Source organism: Marasmius oreades, chromosome 10 (genome assembly GCF_018924745.1).
Source record: "Marasmius oreades isolate 03SP1 chromosome 10, whole genome shotgun sequence".
Lineage (NCBI taxonomy): Eukaryota > Fungi > Basidiomycota > Agaricomycetes > Agaricales > Marasmiaceae > Marasmius > Marasmius oreades.
In genome coordinates, this window is record NC_057332.1 from 650,100 (window position 1) to 665,993 (window position 15,894).

The 15,894-nt window shown below is 47.4% G+C and overlaps 5 protein-coding genes across 5 annotated transcripts; 3 read left to right on the forward strand and 2 right to left on the reverse strand.

The window, feature by feature from the left end:
* Positions 1–4,308: 4,308 nt before the first annotated feature.
* E1B28_002246 (uncharacterized protein) lies at positions 4,309–4,674 on the forward strand (the record flags this gene model as incomplete). The annotated part of the gene is made up of 2 exons (XM_043159154.1): positions 4,309–4,319; positions 4,386–4,674. The coding sequence occupies 2 exons, from the start codon at positions 4,309–4,311 to the stop codon at positions 4,672–4,674; spliced, it is 300 nt and encodes a 99-aa protein (XP_043002753.1).
* A 157-nt stretch (positions 4,675–4,831) lies between these two features.
* Positions 4,832–6,314, forward strand: E1B28_002247 (uncharacterized protein; the record flags this gene model as incomplete). Its single annotated transcript, XM_043159155.1, has 5 exons — positions 4,832–5,015; positions 5,069–5,378; positions 5,450–5,721; positions 5,779–6,072; positions 6,127–6,314. 5 exons carry the CDS (start codon positions 4,832–4,834, stop codon positions 6,312–6,314), a joined length of 1,248 nt encoding a protein of 415 aa, XP_043002754.1.
* A 1,450-nt stretch (positions 6,315–7,764) lies between these two features.
* Positions 7,765–9,661, reverse strand: E1B28_002248 (uncharacterized protein; the record flags this gene model as incomplete). The annotated part of the gene is made up of 7 exons (XM_043159156.1): positions 7,765–8,807; positions 8,857–8,916; positions 8,973–9,037; positions 9,101–9,148; positions 9,201–9,272; positions 9,328–9,409; positions 9,475–9,661. The coding sequence occupies 7 exons, from the start codon at positions 9,659–9,661 to the stop codon at positions 7,765–7,767; spliced, it is 1,557 nt and encodes a 518-aa protein (XP_043002755.1).
* A 161-nt stretch (positions 9,662–9,822) lies between these two features.
* E1B28_002249 (uncharacterized protein) lies at positions 9,823–11,159 on the reverse strand (the record flags this gene model as incomplete). Its single annotated transcript, XM_043159157.1, has 8 exons — positions 9,823–9,867; positions 9,965–10,009; positions 10,071–10,170; positions 10,472–10,553; positions 10,615–10,803; positions 10,853–10,926; positions 10,992–11,037; positions 11,090–11,159. 8 exons carry the CDS (start codon positions 11,157–11,159, stop codon positions 9,823–9,825), a joined length of 651 nt encoding a protein of 216 aa, XP_043002756.1.
* Positions 11,160–11,747: 588 nt separating this feature from the next.
* Positions 11,748–13,841, forward strand: E1B28_002250 (uncharacterized protein). The gene is made up of 7 exons (XM_043159158.1): positions 11,748–12,013; positions 12,067–12,142; positions 12,193–12,258; positions 12,310–12,360; positions 12,411–12,475; positions 12,532–12,591; positions 12,660–13,841. Exons 1-7 carry the CDS (start codon positions 11,824–11,826, stop codon positions 13,655–13,657), a joined length of 1,506 nt encoding a protein of 501 aa, XP_043002757.1. The 5' UTR covers positions 11,748–11,823; the 3' UTR covers positions 13,658–13,841.
* The last annotated feature ends 2,053 nt before the right edge of the window (positions 13,842–15,894 follow it).

Here is a 15,894-nt window from a genome sequence, read left to right on the forward strand (position 1 = left end):
GTCCTCATACAGTGAATACTCGATACAAGTCCTTGACAGCAAGATTGCTTCGACAATCAAGTGTGCAGTCGGATGTCTGACTAGATTGTCAGACAACTAGAATGCTGTTCTAACGGATCTCTGATTGGATTTAGGAAAATTGAGCTGGCGCTTTCGCTGCCGAACGGTTCACACCATCCCCACACACTTGTGAGGACTTGGTGAATCTTGGCCAGATTGAACAAGGTTATTCAGTTCGCCCAGACCCACATCAACACGAGGGAATTCCAAGTGAGCTCTTGACAGTTTTACGACCACTCTGGCCCCGTCCAGTTCATTATTGAACATATTCTTTTCCAGACCGGATTCTCAATCTTCATTCAACAGGCGGCAACATTCCGTCGATCTTGATATTAAAGATGAGACAGTGACGGTAAGCAAGTATCGTTCTCTTTTCATTGAGATTTAGTTCCACCCAATCATTTGAAGGTCGGGGAGAGGACATACAGGTGGTATGGGTACCAGGAGCTGGGATGAACTGCAAAGTCGGCGCCGATAGCCTCACTGTACTTTAAGCTGAATCCGTGAATGTCAATGAGATTGATCTCAAAGAAAAGCAGTGCGTAGTCAATACCGTAATGAATAAGCGTTGTGGTACTACATACCTTTCCGGTAGGATGGCGCTATGAAGATAGTTGGGGCTCATGTGCGGAGAGAGGAAAAGTAGTCGACGGACCAGTCGTACTCCAGTTGTACCCTCTATAGGAGCTCGTTCTAGTCAATACTCGTGGTATAGCTTCATCAAGGAGCAAGGCGTATACACAGAGTTTTCGGTTGTTTATCGGAGATGAGATAGTTGTTTGAGTGATCCAAAAGATCCGTTTCCGCATCTGGTGTTGAACGGCAAGTCAGATCTCAGACTCCAAAGAGAAGACCGAAGAGTACACACACTTGTGATAGCTGCCATGTTATACTTAATCAATACGAAGGACGTTGGTAATGTTCCTGACATTGACAACCCTAATGAAACGATAAAAGGACTCCTAGTTCCGCTTCGTGAGTGTATTTATGCAATGGTTGAGTCCAAATGAAAGCCAGATAAACGAGTAAAACGAGTAAAACGTCGTACAACCTACACAATGGCATGAGTCGAAAAGCCCTCCGTAATGGGGCAAATAGACCACAGATAGCACCCTCTCAAATCCCGGTCCTAGTAGGTCTGCAAAGTTGTTGAAGTTGGAAGTTTGAGATAAAGAGCCGCGTACAATCGGACCGGGAGTCCGTCCAAGTCCGCTGCCACGCTTTTAAACAACTGGTAGTCATCGTCAATTCCATCAATTTGAACCCATGAGCTATGACTGAGATGAATATACTTACTATTTCAAAAACAAACGAATCAACGAGTTCGACGGGCGGGACGCTTCTCAAAATGTCGTCTGTCAGACTGTCACCACCACTCACTCGCACTGTACATGAGCAGGCCGGAAGTTCACACAGCCATCCCCATATACACCACCAAAACCGGCCCATGTCGTACAGATATGTGCTACTTTATATATATCCCATAAACTCAATATATCGTGAACATATGTTGACCATGCCGTAATAATGCCATAACACAGTCCAGCAAAGGAAATTCTGGCGTCCCTTGTTCCTCCCGTGATGGAAATGGGTCCAAATGGCATATTTTACCTACCAAAGGTCAATGTATGTAGGAGTAGGGCAGGAGGACCACTGGAAACATTTGTGCTGAGTATTTATGGCATTGTCATGTGACTCTACATATCGTGAACATATGTGGAGATAGATGGTGATTATATAAAGTAGCAGATATGTCAGCTATCTGTTCAACAATTGGCGGTGTAGGTTGAACAGCTGCACTCTTGGCACGTTTTCCCTACCGGCCCGAAACCAACATCAAAATACGAAGTTATAGTAATATATTGGAGAGGTTGTAACTCAGGATTTAATGTGATAGACAACATGTTCTTGTTCAGTCCAAACTCTTCTTTCAATAGGTTCGTAACCGTTCTGTCAAAAAGTTGAGATTAATGAGACGATTGTGGCGTTAAGTAAGTAAGAAAAGTAAAAAGTCCCTACCTCCGAAAAACATTTATTCCCTTTCCGTTGAGATCTAGTTCCATTCGATCAGCTGAAGCCAATGCACAAGACAGAGACATACGCGTCTCATTACTGACCGTTGGGTTGAATCGGGGGGCCAATAGTTCTGCGTAGCCCGATGAAGGTATTCATAAGATGTGCTTTCTCCGTCTGAAAAGAATCGAGAACCCCATAATCAACACCTTAATGGTATGAACGACGTAATCAATCCATACCTCTGCAACATCCTTAGTTGTTTGTGCGTAAAGCGGCAAGGTATAACATCTATCTCACGACCACCTTCCCAAAGAAGTGACAAGTACCGGCCTGGCCTTGACCTTCTTGAGTTGCCTCATTATGGCCGCGAGATGCCGACGAGTGAGGACGGTGAACCACCTCTTCCATGGTCGTGACGATGTAAGTTGGCCTTTCGCGACCTCGTTATGAATGTGGTTTACTGACAACAGATTGAGAGTGAACTCGAGCAGAGAAAGGCGGTATAAGAGACAGTGAGACGTACCGCTTGTCTTAACGTTGTTTGACAAAAGATTAAGAGGTCGTTCCCTCTGACTGTGAGATCGGAGCTATCAGGAGCAGAACTGCGTTAATGTCGGCGCAACTTCGTTTCGTAGTGAAGTTCAAAAGATACATGGAGTTTCCGCTAGGAGCGAGAACAATAGCTGGTTTAGTTGATCCGCGCTGTTTCCCAGCCAGACCTAGTGAAAGGCAGCTTAATGTTCATGCAAGGGGAAAGAACACGAATATACGTGCCAGTTGTGACCAATACGTGAAATCTCTGAGACTTGGTGGAGCGTGTTCATCACATATCTCTATCCATCTGAACCTGTGTCCGCTACGCTAGTATGAGACGCAAGTGTAAGCCATAACCAAAGAAACTACACAAAACCGGATGTATACGCACCATTGCTAATTTGCTCATCACCACTCGGACTCGATGGTCCATGTTCATATCCTGTTCGTACTGAATAATTGTAGACATTGTTGATGATGTCTTTTGCCGTTCATAGATGCCAGAACGTCAGATAATTTCATATTGGATGCCCTCGAAGGAAAAAATCTTCGTCGACTTGGGGCTGATGTTGGAATCCAGTCGTGACATGATATTCCGCCTACATGCGCAATTCTCTTCTCGGTCTCCAATTTTCAGGCCATCCTAAATGTATTCGACGATCGTTGTAAATGCATGGCAGGTGGGTGTATCCGATGAAGAGATTGAAGGAACGTTGACCGCATCATTAATTGGGCACGATTTGAGCGAGAATGTGTCTTCTAGTGTCCACGCAGAGAGAGGAAGGGGTCCGTGCCTTGGTTAAGCCTACTATGATACATTTCAATTAACAGCCTCAACGCGTCTGGTGTCATGGACGGAATGAGATTGACCATACGACAGGATTTGACTCGACGAGCCATTTTCAAATTCATTTCATTTCAAGTATGAGGGTGAACGTGAATAATTCGTGCTTGTCCGCGTCACGAGGTAGACCTAATGAAAGAAATCGAGGGTATGATTTAACGAACATTACAGGCTATAATGAGTAGACGATACCTGCCCTGTGACAAACCGACCACTACGGGCTTCCAATATTTCCAGTTGATTGTCTAGATCTATCCATACGCCTAGAAGTCACTTGTTTGTTTCAGTAAACCGGGGTGTAAAAGGTACGAGTCGCGACACGGACCAGACAAGGTATTGTGATCCGTATACATATCATGGTTCACAGCGCGAAGGTCTTGACAAAGGAGGGTAGAAAAACTACATTGAGTTTGGTCCGTTACATGTCACAGCTCGAACAGCTCGAATGTGCCCAATTGGATGGCTTTGGGAAGGTTTCGGCGTCTCGGCCATATTACACCAAACAACCTGCCCTTAAGTTCAAACCTGTCACTTGATCATGAACGACCGTCGACTTCAGGAACCCCCCTGAGGGAATCTACGACATTCCCTCTTTGACATTCTTTGGATTCGGAGGTCCTTACCCATTTACACCAAGCCCGCGCGACGTTCCGAGAAGAGACGTCTAGAAAGGAAAGAACACAATTCGAGTCAAAGTCAAATAGAAGGGGAACGTAAACGGGTGCCTCCTTGCTTCCTCCTCACCGACTCGGACTCTCATCAACTCCGAGGTCATGTTCTCGTAATGCTCGTCCGAATGAACTGGTTTCAAGCTGTACAGAAATCGTAGCACGGAAGTGCGGCGTAGTGATAGTATGGGTATAGGGTGTGTAAAAGTTTGCAGCGTGTCCAAAAACCAAGTTGTTGTTCTGAATTTTTAACATGGTTCAAGGTACCCGAAAATACTAGTATTATTCTTGGCGTCCCATGGTCTCGCCGTTCGTGAGCTTGTCGACGGTCCAATACCCAATATTCAATGCCGAACCTCCAGTTCCATTACCAGTATGTTCTCCGGGTACACCCTTGACATCGACATTAAGCAGGCACAACCCGCGGTCTTGAATATGCGACGATGGATGTCGATAAACCCTGTGCCGAAGGTGGTGTGCATTCTACAGGAACAGCTTGACATCGACAGTGAAGAAACGCGTTTCTTGTACCTGGCGTACAGGGGGTCTTGAGTTAACGTTGAAGGTCGAGGTCCTGACAAAAATATTGAAGGACCGCGAACCTGCCACCGCAGATGACTGGATGCTATCCAATTCTTGTTGCCTCCATAAAAGCAGAAGCCTTTTCGTTCTCATCCTCATCCCCTTCCCTTCACGACTCGGAAGCACCATGCCTTCAGACAAACTCATCTCGCTCGAACACTTCTGTGATCCCGTCAAACTTTCTCCAGAACAAATCGCCTTCGAAGCTCTCTTGACAAAAATCAAGTTCAACGCCGAGCTGGAAGCCCTGGGATCAGCACTCGGTTTTGACCAATTCAGCACCTCTGTCGGCATTCGGTATGACTCTCGACGTGAGTTTGTCGAACATGATCTATGTATGGTTCACCTCTTAACGTTTCTTAAGAAAATGCGAACCATGTTGTCCTCGTATGGTGCAAAAGAACACCTGTCCAGACGAGTTCCCCTCTGCCAAAGGGATGGACCGGGACTGATTGCAATCGGACCTACTCCCCGGATGGGCAAGTCCCCATCGAGGTTCAGTTTCTCCCCCAAGATACACTCGAGCTAGACGCTATGATCGGGGCTTGTGCTTTAGGGTTTGGTGGTGTTACCATTGGGCTGGTAGTGCTCGTGGGGGGTTCGGAGGATCCCAAGCCCTGGGTCATGACTGCAGGACATGGGTTCCAACACTCCCCCTTGATAGACGGAAGAGTGTACGCCTTTTACTTGTTTTTGTTTATTGGGCCTTCGCTCCTTGAACTTCGCTTAATTAGCATCTCTTTAGCGACCCTCATCACAAAGATAACCTTGTCGCTCTCTGTCTCATCGAAGAGGAGTGTGATATTTGCTACAAATCCAACTGCCGGATTTGTCCAGTTTGGAAAGGGCAGGGGCACCGTCTTGAAGTGGAACCAAACGAGATCTTCAACTTTTACAACCCCAAGCTTGATGCCCACTATATCAAAGATCAGAACGATATTGGAGTCTTTCCACTTGTTAATGCAAAGCTCACGGCTTTGCAAGTCTCGACTTGCCAGGAGGTTATCAGAGATTTCGGTAAGTCCTCCCGTCATCCTTTTCATTATCCCACGTCCGTTCTGATCTCGTACGCAGTCTGCGACTCAGGTGCATCAGCACACGATAAAGAGATTCTTGAACACGCTCAGAGTCAATTTGCTCAACTGAAAGCTGTCGGTTTCCCATTAAGACTTGATGAACTCGAGGCCCTTAAAGCGGAAGACAAATCGGGAAAACCATTTTACATTTTCATGAAAGGTATGATGACGGGGTGGACTTTCGGTTGCCTCTCGGATCTAGACACCAGGGGACTTGTGTTCAGGGAGCCCTTCAAGGCTGTTTCCAAACCTCCTATTTCCGACAAGGGCGATTCCGGTGCCCTTTTGTTTGGTTTGTGCCTCATCCACTACTATTCAGGCGGAACGACTGATCTGTTGTATACAGTTCTAGATCGCTCTCTGGTCGCACGACCGATCGCTCTTCATAGTGGGAAATGGCGACTCGGACAGACCGGGGTACAATACGGTGTAGGTCTATGCAGAGCTGGCCGTGCAATGAGGACTCTTGGTGGGCCGCAATTCGAACCTCCTAATAGCTTCTGGTTAGACCAGAACTCATGTTATACCCTCTGAACATCGTCGTCCATCGAGTGACTTAAAATGGATGTGGTTCATGGGACTACTATAATGAACACGGAATTGGTTACCACTGGACGGTGTGATCCATATATCTATACTCAGTATAGCTAAAGAACTTGACAAAGGAGGGGACAGAAAAACGACATTGGGAGTCGCAGCTCGATTCTCGAATGTGCCAAATATGACATTGATGAAGAATCAAGTAGGAGATGTATAGAGCCGTTTGAGAACAGTCTAAGTGAGAACCTCAAGCTAAATGCCTCCAAGAGGAGGGGGGCATATGCCCTAGGCGCCCCGATCCGGGATGTAGACAGAAATGGGTAAAAATATGGCCGACTGACCGATCCTGATGTAGATAGAAAGCACCGAAATGGACCGCATACCCCGATATAGTGATGTAGACAGGATGGGTCGTCGGTAGCTATGTCTGATCTGGATGTAGACAGAAACGGGTGGGCAGGGTGAGCTTCTTGACAACCGGAAGCCGGGGACTTTGTATGCCAGTTGTATGCCTGCTTACGTGTCCTATCAAGAATGTAGACAGAAATGCCAGAAATGGGCGAAAAAACAGCTACCCGATCCCGATGTAGACAGAAACCACCTCAAAACAGCCCAGAGGTATGTAGTAAATGTCTATTTTCGGGGGTCGCCGGATTGGACCTATAACCGTACTCTCCTCCTCCAAGGCCATGCATCAAACAGCCTGCCCTTAATAAGTTCAAACGTTGCCCTCCAACTTGGATTGTGTCACTGTCAGTGTGTCTGCGAGTTTATATCCACATTCCTCCAATAGCTAGCCGTGAAATAACTATAGGGAGCCGCGAACATAAGTAGAAACAAAATCCTACCCACGAAACCACTCCGAGCGCGCTGCACACTTGTTGCAATAGGCTGCTTAGAAGTTACGGCTGAAGCGCTGAACCATTGCCAATACCGAACTATGATACTACTTCAAAGAAGCAATTTACGGACATGCTAGAGGCGATGAAGCTCGTCCAGGAATGGCTGTCCATTCAGCTTGGTTCCATTCAGCTTGGTTCCCGGCCTTCATCGATTCAATCATCTGGTCTGATTCCACCCGGCAGAAGAAAATTCTACCTCCTGCCACTGACCCTCGAAGTCAGCTACGAAAAGTGAAGCTGTCCAAAAGCTGTCACTGGAAATGAGGAGCGTAAGGAACTCAAGTTAGGGTTTTAAAGTATTTCGCAGAACCGCAGTCCGGCGGGGGGTATCATTAATCATTAGTCCAAATCTATCTAATTAGTCAACTGCGTCTAGTACTATCGATAGCTGCAGGTTGTTGGCTACATTTTTAGAATTATATCTACGTAATATACATGTCCTAATGGTATTCGATAATACGGTCAACGAGAAGGGATAACAAGGTAGCAGTCTGGCTTTTATTCGATAACCACTTGGCTAAGGGAACTGCCAAGATTTGAACTCAAGCAACCTCCGGACTCGAATCATCTCTACTCTCCGCACTCAACACCGACCGATACCGTTGGTCACGATCTGGCCGCGGTGTCTGTAGTACCTCCTCCCTCGTTGGTTCTTGACTACCAGTCGTGGAATTAACTGTAGATTGAGATACATCTCCAGACGACGTCCACGAAGTCTGACTAGCCTGAGATCCCTTTTCCGGAGATGACTCGACCGGCAGGTGCCCATGACCATTTACCTCCCGTCGAGCAGCGGCGACTTCGTGTGGCAATGCCATATCGTTAGAAGGAGGGTGGAAACTGTATGCAGGAGGCTGAGATTCACTCCGACCTCTGCCAGTGACTCTGGCTTGATCTTCCTCCTCCGCCACAACTTCCAAATGGCGTGTCTCTTCATGATTCATAGCAGGCGGCCTTTGCTGTTCGGTGACCTGGGCCGAAAGTGCAGGAACCGTAACAGATTGCCCTACCAGCTCGGAAGGGGATCCGCCTAAGGACGCTTTCCGCCTATAAGCGAGGGTGTCGGGGGCTTCCCCGGTGCTCATCAACGTGAAGGGTTGGATATGGTCCGGTGGCCCAGGTGCAATCGTTTGCATCGTTGGAGCAGGGGATATCACTCCGCTGTGACGTTGATACGAGTGGGACATTTGCGAAGGGGTCGTATACATAGAGGCTGGACCAGTTTGAGAGAACGACCCCATGGGTCTGTCATAGGTAGTATACATCGAGGGAGTCGCAATGGATGAGAATGGGCGACTCGTGGAGACGGTGCCAAGACTCGAGTTGCTGACCATGGAAATTCCTCGTTTTCGCGATTCCCAGTCGCTTGCAAAGCCATGACCAGGGCTGAAGAAACTTGGTCTGCGAGCCGGAACCTCCTGTACTCCCAATGAGGCCCTCCTACGGCGACACATATAGAACAACAGCAGTAGGAACAGTACGAGTAAGACTCCTCCTACTGTGCCGCCCACAATGGCTCCAACAGGTTTTCCTTTCTTTGGTGGGTCTGGGCCTGTGATCGGAACACCAGTGTAATCGGGCTTGTCTACACAGACAATCAGGTTCACGTTGGTCGAGTTGGCAAATAAAATTACTTTGAGCTGCGAGCGCCTGGGCTTCTGAAACGTCAAACCGCTGCTCCTTCCAATTGTTGGCTACAGGTATTTGAATAGTGAGCAACTGGACCTCGAAGTACCGCGAACAAACTAACGATTATTTTGGGCATAATACGGGATTGTTTGATTGGCCCCGATCTGGAACTCAGACGGCCAAAACCTAGAAGTATATTTGCCAGTATCAGAATCCGATTTCGTTGTTTTCGACGTTGGATGGACCTACGTTGTGTCGGATTTGTAGTTGCCACAATTCGTACTGTACTGTGGCCAACTAAAACAACAACTTGAGAGAAGGGCGACAGAAGGTTGAGAGATTCTCTTACCTGTGAATGCTTTCCGATTCTAGACCTTGACAAGCGGTGCAAGCGCCGAGTAGATTGTAAGCAGCCCAGGAGCTTAATTGAAGGTCAATGTGAGCAGAAAAGCAGAGCTAGAAAATTGCATCCGTACCACGAGCAAGCTGTTATCTGTCTGTTGGTCTGGTCGGGATCATCATAATGCTCGTTAGGTAGGAGAGGTTTTGTGGTATAACCTGATTGAGAATCATGTATATCATTTTGAGATGTTGGATTTCGGCGAGGTAGAATGAGAACGCACTTCCGTAGCAAGGCGCAGATACAGCAGCCAGTATGAGACAAGGCGACGACCCTTCCTTATTTGAAGCCCAATCAAACCCACCCTGGCATTTCGCTGTTGAGTTTATAATGATATCCCAACTTTGGATTAATGCTCGAGTGAAGATAGGTAGACAGAGGAAGGCGGTCAGAATCGGAAAGTGGGCCATGGCTGAAGAAGGAGGTCCAAACGACGAAACAGATCACCAGTCAGTTCGCGGGGTATTTGAGGCACGGTCGCGAAGATACGGTGGTGGTAAAGAACCCGGAATTATGTTAAAGACCGTTAAAAACAAACCACCGGTGCCTTCTTCCTGTCATACCGGGAAATTCACCTCGTGGTGATATAGAGGCTCGCTGTGGTGCTGTATATTTCCTGTTAAAAGATCGATAAGGTGAGCATTGCCATGTTGACTTTCCCAAGGCCGAGTGTGCCGATATAGCCCAGATAGAGGCTTAGAACAAGTACAAACCAAAATGAAGCCCACCCGTGAGTCAATCATCACTACGCTTTGAATCTATCATTCAGCCAGCCTCCATTCCTTGTCATCCATTGGAGACGAGATATGTGTGACGTACGGTGCATACCGTTTCTATCGTGAATGCTACTGTGGAGTTTCCAGAACCAGCCGCCTTCAGATAGGCTGCGCCCATTGTGTGAAACTTGCGAGCATAACGCCTGTCATTGGCAGGTTCTCCCGTGTTCCCGAGGTCTTGTGCTTGAGTGTTCTAAGAAGAACAGCAGCCTTTTTTTTGACGCCTTCACTGATGTACAAAGATTATCATGTGCTAACAATGCCAGCATCCGCGACTGTATGGGGGCCGAAGATAAGTGTCGGGTGACAGTCCTATTTGGCAATGCCGCTACTTGAGGGTTGAGTTGCTCTGTCGTATAACAAAGGTATCTGCGGATTATGATCAAGGGAACAAGCCAAAGTTACCCAAGGTAGTGCGCTATACATCAAGGGCGGAAAACACACCAATAAAAAGGAGGCGCCATTCGGTTATCTGCAGTCATTCCCACCCGAGGACATGTCGATGAGTGGGGGAACTTCATACGACCTGAATCCAATGAATGGTCGAACGGGAACCGAAATGCTTCTCTGGTCCTTCAGTCACTTACCTTGAGGATCTGGGTCAAAGCGACCAAAGTCGCGACCGCTGATAGGTAAAATGGGTCTATGATTGTTGGCAGGCGCGCATTGGCTTCTTCGGGAACTATATGTTGTTGCGCGGTAGTCGGAATGCAGACGAACGGCGGAATTCCATGTAGTCCGATCTTTGAACTCGAGAGATGTGCACATTCTATCCACTGAAGATTGAGACGTGAGTCAAGGAAGGGAGTTCATCAAATTACTCACACCAAGTAATATGGTGTTTACAAAGCATGTGCTGTTCCTCAATGTTTATGTGGAATTGGGGTATTGATGAAAATCTGAAGTTTTCCGAGGAAGAAAGAAAATCAACGACACCCTTCCTATGAAGATCCGACTGACTCACCCTCGAAAGTAGTTCCTAGGCCAACTCGCATCGCTGCGAGATCTTGCTTGATGGCATGTTTGGCCTCATTCCTTTCTCCCCTAGATCAACCGCTGTACCATTAGGATGGGGCCCAGCGTCAGGAACGAGCATAATGTTAATAACACCGTGCTCAACAACTTGCATCATTCCGTTCTGCTTGATGCCACTCACTTTATCCAATAAACCATCGTCTATGACATGCCATATATTTTTTAGGGATAAAGATTTAAATCTTCAGTTGTTCAAATGGTCGCCAAGGGAAGCAACAGGTGACTTGGGGCGAGTATGGATGATGTCGGGGACGAAAGATAGCTCGATGGCGCCGCCAACGCAACGCACAATCGAAGACAAACAAAAGCTCGAGCTTGCCCTATCACTCCCGTCATCGTCACAGGCAACTTCACTATCTCGTTAGCAAGGCTTCAGCCTCCTACACCTGCTCGGCATCGTGGTCAACGCCCGCAACTTGAACAAATTCATTAGCCGTGCTCGGCGTAATCGGCCGTTATCGGAGTACTGTTCTTACCTAAGTTAGTTCCTAAATATGCGCGTACGTTCCCAGCTGAAATCCTGTTCTTGACAGCAGCCGTGCTATCCAGATATGTAGCCCGAACGCGCCGTCAAGTAAGAAAAAAGAAAGTGTTCAGGGTTCTTCCATTTCAAGGTCATGAGGACGACCGTGGGCGAGCGCTCAGCTGCTGAGTCCCATTCACACGTTTGACGCCTGTTCGCCCGCTTTCTTCTGCACGGCCATCACCTGCAGAACCGACCGCCAGGAGCATCTTCAGGCCTTCGTTGGCTTTGTCCAAGAATGTTACTCCTTCTATCTTCCGTCACTTTTCTCAGCCTTTCTGTGCTATCTGGAGCGACCAGCCTCAGCAGCAGAGCTTCTGTGCAGTCGAATGCGACTTGTGGAGCTCAATATTTCTGGTTGTACAACCACAAGAGTATATCGCCTTGTTGGTTGGCGGCAGCTGTGACGGGACCTTGTCAACAAGGAGGTGCGTGCTATGTCCATCATCACGATCTTCAGTCGCTTATTTTTTTCTCGTAGATTTCAACGTCGCTCCTTTACAACCTGACCATCATTATGATCCCCCAATCAATGCGACGGCGACTCGCTGCCTCTGGTATGTGCTGCCGCAAGCCGCTCCGCTCCTGTGTGCTGATCTCGACCTAGTTCATGGGCTGCCTACAATCTATACAGCGCATGCACAGCATGTCAAGGTGAAGTTGGGATCCTATCGTGGGTACAACAGGTTTTACTCTGAGAGTCTCGGCTCACGGATATAATTAGATGGCCGGTTTATAGCCAGGATTGTCCAAGCGACTACCTCTCCAGCACCACGTTTGTCCTTGCATCAGCTCCACTCTATCATTAAATGACATTCCTTCTAGGTATTGGCCGGCCAATTTCACAATTACAGGAAACAACGAGCTTCCGTACTATGCTGGAACTAATCGTTAGTGGCGTTCATCATGCACTCTTGATGATGGCAGGCACTGAAGCTATCCTTAGCATCCACTTGGGCAGATCAGCGATTCAACGTGCAACAAGCCATGAACATTACAAATCAGCGTGCGCGTCGCATTCAGATTGCCGATCTCATATCCAGTTCTTAACTTTTTATTTTTATTTTTACCCAGAACATCCAGACTTGACAGGAGTGTCGCCTAGTCCTACCGACTCGTCAACTAAGAACAAAAGTGGTACGCCGGTCGGAGCAATCGCGGGTGGCGTAGTAGGAGGAGTAGCCGTCTTGGTATTGGGGGCGCTGACATTTTGGTACCTTCGCCGAAAGAGGAATGCCACCAAATTCAAAGGAGTTCAAGAGTTAGACCCCGGATATCAGAGGAACTCGTTTTCGGAGGTAGCTCATAAACCTTTACACAATCCCTCGTTCAGCTATGCTGGTAGCACCTTTCCAACGTCAACTCACCCTGCCAGCCCGACCGTGTATACGCACAATGAGAGCGTACATTCCTTTTCTCAGTTCGGCTCTGTTTCTGCTTTTACAACCCCTCATTCTCCTCTTCCTTCACGTTACGTTACCTCGCCTGCCCCAACCATGCAAACTACCTTCCCAACTGCGGCACCAGAAGACCACATACAACCTTTCCTCATATCTCCAACCCATTTATCTCAGACTCACTCCCATCCTGATCCTCCGGTGACTCCGAGGAAAGGTGATCTCGTCGTTCTCAACCCCACGCAACGTATTCCTGGCCCGCCTGTCAATCGTGATGACGAATCGGTGGAAGAAGGAGCAGTCAGAGGAAATGGTGTATCCGCAGACCCTCCAGCTTACACTCAATATCCAGGAAATAGTGAGTCATCGTCACATAACGTGGCCGCTGTTCGTAGAGAGCAACATGGTCACGGACATCGTCCTTACCCAGCAGAGAAGGGAAATCGTTCTCAAGATATGACCCAATCTTCCGCTACTTCTCCTTGGACGTCTGTTGGAAGTGGAGAAACTATAAATAATAGTGCGACTTCTTCCACCGTGCCGTTTGGTATCTCGGCCGGAGAGTTTGGTCAAATCCGTACGCCGCAGAGATCGCAAACTCGTTTACCGCCTCCAAATTCAGGTCGGAGTGTGATTGGCGATGGAGACCAGGATGAACATGTTGAAGTTGCTTGATCTTTTCTTGATTTATTTTCTCTGTGATTGTAGCCTTATGAATCTATACAGTAACAGTACCGGTGGCTTTGATGGGTTTTCTGTGTTTTTTGACTAAATAGCTATTTATTATACGACTGAGTAGGTTACGGACTTATATGTATTTCACGATAAGTTGATAGAATACGATTCGTCGATGCGTTACAGCCATTTGTATATTGAGCTTTGTATTTTATATATATATAGAAAATTGCAAGTCCAGAGCGGGACATGCTGCGCGTGCACGTGGGCGTAGGCTTTCAGTCGGTTAAGGACATGCTTTTACGCGAATGGCCACAATTGCGCAAAAGGCTGCAGTTTTCGACGCCGTTACGAGGACCAAAGTGTTGATTGGCAAGAATTCTCCTTTCGAGGTATCTAACACCGGTTCATCAAGTGTCTGTACTGAACGGTCAATACAGATAAGTCCAGAAACCTCGCTGTATATATTATTCGGACATGAATCGATCCAAAGATTCTCTGGGACTTTGGATGTAAAAAAAGTATACGTACACGGGTGAGCTTTGGTTGGTTAGAACGCGTTGTTCCATACTGAGGAGGGAAGAACCTTCATGATGCGGAGCAAGGTGAGTTAGCGTTAAAATGGCTTCGTGTAGCAGAGTCAGGTCTTTTTCCTATAAGGGCTTGAAACTGCGTTACCTGGCAACACCTCGATAGACTTCGGTTGCATCACCACCCTTAGTCTGCTTAAAAAAATAGTTCATAACAGTGAGAACTGTTGACCTTCCTCCTTCGTCTGCTGTGAAACCGACAGCGCCCACGACAACAGTAACAGCAACAACCCTTGCACCGCCGAAGCCTTGTTGTTGCACCACCTGCACCAGCTGCTATTCCGGATGTAATCGCCGCACAAAATCAACACATCCAAACGGTTCCACCAGAAATAGAAGTTGACATGGATGGGATGGTCTAAAACTGTCTACCGTTCGTAACCGAAACTGGAGCAACCAGCACATACCAGTCGGAGTTGGAATTTACTTTTTCTACTGCTTCGATTTCAAGGAAACATTCCTCGTCAGAGTCTGATTGGGCCTCGTGAACTCGCCATCACCTTCAAAATAAGAATCACTAAATGGGGCTTACGACCACTCACCCAACTTACCTTCTTCCCATCTGAGGAACAACAGACGGCTGACCGTTACTCCGGTTGGTACCTAATCCACCAGCAGGACGAGAAAAAATGTCCAACAATGGTTATTAATCGGAAACGTTCGTGGGGAAGGAGGAAAACTTCCTACTTGACGACTGTGAATTTCAGTTCATCAAGCAACCACTGAATGCGGGTTTCAAGTTTAACTAGGATGATGAAGAGGGTGAAGAGGGAGCATTCTCCCTTTTCTAGATTTCATGCGTTGTTCTCAAGTTACAGAGTTCCGCCGCCACGTTCCCGACGAATCGCGTGAAGAGCTATCCCTTTACCACAAGTGAAGTTCATGGATACACTCAAAGAAAAAATCGAGGAGCTCTTCAAGAAACCGGTTTCAAATTACCACTGGAGGTCCACCCGACATTGGATTACCCTCCTGTGCCCTGTGATTACCACAGGAATGGAAGTAATACGAGGGATGACTTCGGACGAGGGCAATTCATCATTATTTGATGAAGTGGTGAGTCCTTAAGTTCTGGCGACCGCTTACTTGGATCTGACGGGTCTGACTTCAGTTATGACCCAGTTCAAGATGCGCGCACATGCTACCACCCAACGACTCCTGCAGGAAGCCCGGGTAGGCGGTCTGTCGAGAATATTCAGAAAGACTCAGCAAAAGAAATCAAGCTTGAAGGACACTTTCCCTCTTTGGGTCACGGAACAAAGTCAATCGAATAGCAACTTCTGGCTATCGGGCTACAACTTGTGCTTAAGCACTGGTTCGGAACAGCTCCAAAGTACGATTAACCTTGAGTAATGCCTTGATTTGTTTGTAAATATCGTGAATGTTGAAATAAGTACTGTCCACCTGCCTTGAAGTTCTAACTGTGACACTTGGTGTGACACCAATTCTCAACACGCTCTGCAGTCGCCAACCCCCAAGTCAAACACGAAGGTACTTGAGCATACGTAGCCTTTCAACGACAGAACTTAGTTCTAATTGAAAACTTTTGATACAGGCTGTGCAGTGTGCCCATACCGTAAAAGTTAACAAACATGCCCATAAGAAGACCTTCAAATTCATGACCGGTCACCGCAACAACCGACTAAC